This window comes from Brassica napus, chromosome C2, assembly GCF_020379485.1.
Source record: "Brassica napus cultivar Da-Ae chromosome C2, Da-Ae, whole genome shotgun sequence".
In the NCBI taxonomy this organism is placed as follows: domain Eukaryota; kingdom Viridiplantae; phylum Streptophyta; class Magnoliopsida; order Brassicales; family Brassicaceae; genus Brassica; species Brassica napus.
Window position 1 is genome coordinate 20,921,636 of NC_063445.1, and position 5,470 is coordinate 20,927,105.

Genomic DNA, 5,470 nt, shown 5'->3' on the forward strand with positions numbered 1-5,470 from the left:
CCTGGATAGTCGGTGACTTTGATATCCGAAATGATTTAGAATTTTAAAGAATATCCAATTTGATCCGTAGATAAAATAAATTTTTTATTATAACATTTTATTACAAAAATAAAATATTATTTAACTTTTTAAATTTTAATACCTAATATAAAAAATTTAATTCATAAAAAATTGTAAAACTATAATATATATAACATATATATATATAATTATGTACATATATGTATATATATGCATATAACAGATCGAATTAGATATTCGTTCCTAAGAATATAGGTATTTGTGATTTGTTTTTTTTTTAATTGTATTTTAGTATTTGATTTGCTTCGTAGAGTTACGGATATCCATATTTTTGGTTCAAATCAAAACGGATAACGAATCAAATCAAAATTTATAAATATTTTACCCAACTTTATCCGTAAACAATAAAAATAATATATATATATATATATATAGTTTAGATTTTGATTCGTTATTTGTTTTGAATTGAATATTAAATTGAATTCAAAAGAAAAAGACCTTTTTACATCATGTGTCCTTTCCTAAACTTTTGTGTTAACTTCTATTCCTTTCCTATATCAACTTCATAAGATCTCTTAAAAATTATAAAAACTTCTATCTTGTAGCAAACCAATACTGCATCCCTTCTCCCATCTTGATATCTCCTCTTCTTTGTATAATGGTAAGCTTGTTTCTCATGTTTTTATCAAGCAACTTTGCTAAGAGTATCGATGGAGTTCCAGCCTCTCCATGACGTCTCCTATTCCTCTCTCTCCAGATCATATACACTGCTGCTTGAAACATATATTTTATAAGGAACAACTGCATCTTCCCCCTTGTCAAATCTCTCATTATCCTCAATAAGTCTTCCCACCTCACTGTGTATACACCTCGCAAAATCCCTTTCATCAACATTCCCCAAATCTGAGCAGAGTAAATACAATAAAAAAATAGATGCTCCAAGGTTTCCAGAGGCTCGTTACACAGCACGCATGATATATTGACATTTCCACCCCACTGCCTCATTCTATCTCCAGTTGGGAGCCTTCCTTTTAATGCAGTCCACAAAATAAAAGAGTATTTTGGAGTCGCATATTTAAACCAAACTGCTTCATACCAGTGACACAGTTGGTGTTTTTCTCTGATAACCTCCCATGTTTCCCTCGATGAAAAGGATCTCTTATAACTCCCCTTTCCATTTACCCACAACGAGACATCTTCCTCTTGCACTCTGCCCACTCTGCTCAATTCAATCTCCAACTCAACCTTGTTTAGAATCACCACTCTATGCTCTCTTTTGCGATGCTTCCAACTTTCTTCTACTGTTGCGTTTATTGAGATACCCATATCAATATTACTTCCTTCTCCTAGTATATCCTTCAGACATCCCAAAGATGACCAGTTCTCAAACCAGAAAGACGTCTTCTTCCCATTCTTCACTTCCACTTTATACATCCTTTTTGCCACATCTCTATACTTCAATAATTTTTTCCACATCCACGAACCAGATTGAATGTTCTCTTTAACCGTCCACAACGAACCTTTACGGATGAGATATATCTTCACCCAATTTACCCACAGCGAATCTGACGATAGAATCCTCCAAAGTAACTTCAAACAACTTACCAAGTTTACATCCTTCAGCTTTCTTAACCCCAATCCTCCCTCTTGCTTCGTTCTACTGACCTCAGACCAAGAGACCTTCGCCTTTTTATTATTCAAACCTGGGCCTAACCAAAGGAAAGCAGAGCAGAGTCTTTCTATCTCCTTCAAACAACTACTAGGAAGCTTGAACGCAGCCATCCAGAAATTTGCCAAGCTTGTGATGACCGACTGTATCAGTTGCAGGCATCCAGCGTAAGACAAGAACCTCCCTGTCCAGGAGCCAATTCTTTTTCTTATCTTCTCTATCAGTGGCAAGTAATCTAGCACTGTCATATTTTTTGTCAACAGGGGAAGACCGAGGTAACGAACCGGGAGCTTTCCTGTTGCAAACGGGAAGTGACTGAGAATTTCCTCCTGTTTTTGAGCTGACACTCCTGCTAGGAACAATGTAGACTTCTCCAAGCTAATTTTTAACCCAGTCATCCTGTCAAATGTATCAAAGACTTTTAAAATCTCTTCAACTGACCTTTTGCTTCCATCCGTAAATACCATCAGGTCATCTGCAAAACATAGATGTGTTAAGTCTATGTTTTTACATTTTGGATGGTATCCTATCCTCCCTTTCTTCACTGCTTCATCCAACATTTTAGATAGAACGTTCATACAGACCACAAACAAATATGGCGATAGCGAACAGCCCTGCCTTAAGCCCCTTTTACTTTGGAAATATCCAGCCAGCTCCCCCATTAACCTGAACTGAAAATGAGGCTGTTATGCATAGAGAGATCCAGTGAATAAACCTTTCAGGAAGACCAAGAGCTCTCAGAGTATTAAGGAGGAAAGGCCACTGCACCGAGTCAAAAGCTTTGGAGATGTCTATCATCATCGCGCATCTAGGTGATATCTCCTCTTTGTGATAATCCTTCACTATTTCTGTTGCTAGAAGCACATTTTCCATTAACAACCTCTCCTTTATAAAAGCTGATTGGTTCCAAGAGATACACTTGGGTAGTATTCTCTTTAACCTATTTGTCAAAATCTTCGAAATCAGCTTGTATAAGACGTTGCAACAGGATATAGGCCTGTAATCCTTCATCCCCTTTGTTTCTGTTTTCTTTGGGACCAATGTTAAGATTGTAGAGTTGAGCCCTTTAGGTAAGAATCCCATAATGAAGAAGGATTGAACTGCCACTGTAATATCCTTGCCTATCACTGCCCAAAACTCTTTGAAGAACTCTGTAGTGAATCCATCAGGGCCCGGAGCCTTACTCCCTGGCATTTTAAATAATTCCCTCTTGATCTCCTCCTGAGTTACTTCCTTCATCAGGTTATCCTTATCTGCATCACTACACTCAAAATCCAATAATTCTCGAAGCCTCTCCTCTGTCACTCCCTCAAAATCTTGTGGCTGAGTAGTCATGAAGTCCTCAAAGAAACGCTCAGCTTCTTTTTTAATCTCTTTCTCCGTTTTAACAATACCCCCATCAGCAGCACGCTGGATCTCATAGATTGTATTACGAATCTCTCTTATTCTGGCTGAATTGTGAAAAGCTTTATTATTTCCATCTCCTACTTCCAACCAATGTAATTTTGACTTCTGTTTCAGATACTCCTCCTCTAGATCTGCCAGTCTCTGCCAATGATCATATGCCTTCACTTCCTCCTTTATCTTGTCAGTATTCGGATTTTCCAACGTCTCTTGCTGCTTCATACATAGAAACTGATAGGCATCTCTCGTTCTTCTCGATAGATCTCCAAGTTTTAGCTTACTTAGCGATCTCAAAGGTTGCTTTAGATCTTTAAGACGCTTTGTAAGCCGAAACATTGCTGACATTGAGTGAAACAAATCCTCCTGCTCTGCCCAGTAATCTTCCATTAGAGTCATGAACTCCGGCATCTTAGCGATGGCATTGGTGAACTTGAAAGGTTTCCTTTTCTTCTCTTCTTCCCTCCCAAATTGTATTCTACAGCGTAAATGATCTGAACACCCCCCCCCCCCGGTTCAAATACACAGTACGCCTTCAAGTTGTGTAGCCATACCTCGTTTATTAACACTCTGTCTAGTTTCTTGCATATCAAATCCTCCTCTCTTTTATTACTCCATGTAAAAAGAGGCCCATGATATCCCATGTCCGTCAGTATACAGAAACTTGTTACTTCTTGAAACTCCCTCATACCCACAGGAACTCTCGCTGTACTTTCAAACTCCGAATGTTCTCTGCCGGCTAGAATCTCGTTGAAATCCCCCATAATCATCCACTTTCTCCTTGTAAACATAGGAGCCTTATAGTGACTCGTAATATCTTCCCATAAACTTCTCCTCTCTTCCACCGTGTTTAATGCATAAACAAAAGAACACAGAAAATCTTCATCCTCCCCTGGTAATAGAATTGAACAAGTAATCAGCTGATTACTTTTATACACCGGAGTGATCCTCACAGAAGAATGCCAAACCACCCATAATCTGCCCAACCTATTATGCTCGTAATTTGACATGAAATCCCAATCTTTAAACACACTTGATACAATTCCATTAGCCTTCTTCTCCTTTACTCTTGTTTCAATCAGACATCCAAATAAAAAATTTTGATTCCTCATCCAGCTTCTAATCACTTCATGCTTAGTTGTTTTGTTAAACCCTCTCATGTTCCAAAAGAACCCCGCCATTAGAGATTTTTATTAGTACCCTTTCCTTGAACCACCCGATGGTTTGTCTTTGATTGTCGAGGAAGAGTTTGTCTTGCTTTCCCTCGCCTACCTTCTTTTGTTTTCCCCTCAATACTCTCCTCGATCTTTCTTTGACAAGTATCCTCTGCATCCTCAGCCTCAACCTCCTCAACTACTTCGGTTACTTCTTCCTGAGTCTCCTCAATCTCCTCACCTTTCTCATCAGAGTTTCTCAATGCTGCAAATCTTGAAGGAGTCGCAATCGTTACTTGACCATATTTTAGATCATGTGATTTTGGACTTCTACCTGCCTTCTCCACAGAAACTGTTTTCCATTCATTTATTTGACCTTCCTCCAGCTCTCTCATTTCTCTCTTATCAGCAATCTGCTCCCCATCCTCAAGTATCTTATTCTCCTCTCTCCCTACTATTTCTAGAACTTCCACCGCTTGTATCTTTTGTTGATTACTCAGACTCTTCTCTAATGGTGTTTGACTTTTCTTTTCCACTTCAATTTCTCTTCTGACTTCTTTACAAAACGTCTCAAAATCTTCCACACTTAGTACATTTCGGCGGCAGCCAAGGATAGTTAAAGTGAACTGTCGTAACTGTCCCCTGAATGGTGTAGTCTATCTTCTCAGGTAACTCTTTGCTCATATCTGCTTTCACAAACACCTTCGCTATATCAAAATTTGTGCAAGCTAAAGTCTCTGGGTGCAAATGATCCGGTTCTCTAGCTGCACTTGTGATAAAACTCAAACCATCCCACGAATACATACTCATTGGAACTCTAGTTACATGAACCCAGAGGGGAATGAGACTCGCCTTCGAAGCATCCACCTCTGGCGACCAGTTTGATACTATCATAGGAACCCCTGCGATATTCCACATCCCTCGCCTAACAACTTTTCCTCTTATCTTCTCATTAGTGATTCGAATCCTCATTGTAGTAGCATCCATTTCATAGACATCCAGCTTCTGATTCTTCTCCCCAAACGCCCAGATCTTGTTCACTATCATGTGAACCTTTGCAATATGAGGAGCCGTGTCCAGAAACCTCGCCACAACGAAGTCTTCCCATAGTGGATTACCCTTCTCAATGATTGCCGATGGTACTTCGATCAATTTCTTCCCCTCTGATTCCAACATCTCGAACTCAAATTTCTTCAGAACTTGTTTCCCTTGTGCTACAGAAACC

At 39.0% G+C, this 5,470-nt stretch overlaps 1 protein-coding gene across 1 annotated transcript; it reads right to left on the bottom strand.

Annotated features, from left to right (window-relative positions):
- Positions 1-615: 615 nt before the first annotated feature.
- Positions 616-4,640, bottom strand: LOC125582236. The gene is made up of 6 exons (XM_048748827.1): positions 4,364-4,640; positions 3,705-3,983; positions 2,406-3,585; positions 1,627-2,089; positions 1,204-1,560; positions 616-924 (listed from the first exon to the last, which is right to left on the bottom strand). Exons 1-6 carry the CDS (start codon positions 4,638-4,640, stop codon positions 616-618), a joined length of 2,865 nt encoding a protein of 954 aa, XP_048604784.1.
- Between the last annotated feature and the right edge of the window lie 830 nt (positions 4,641-5,470).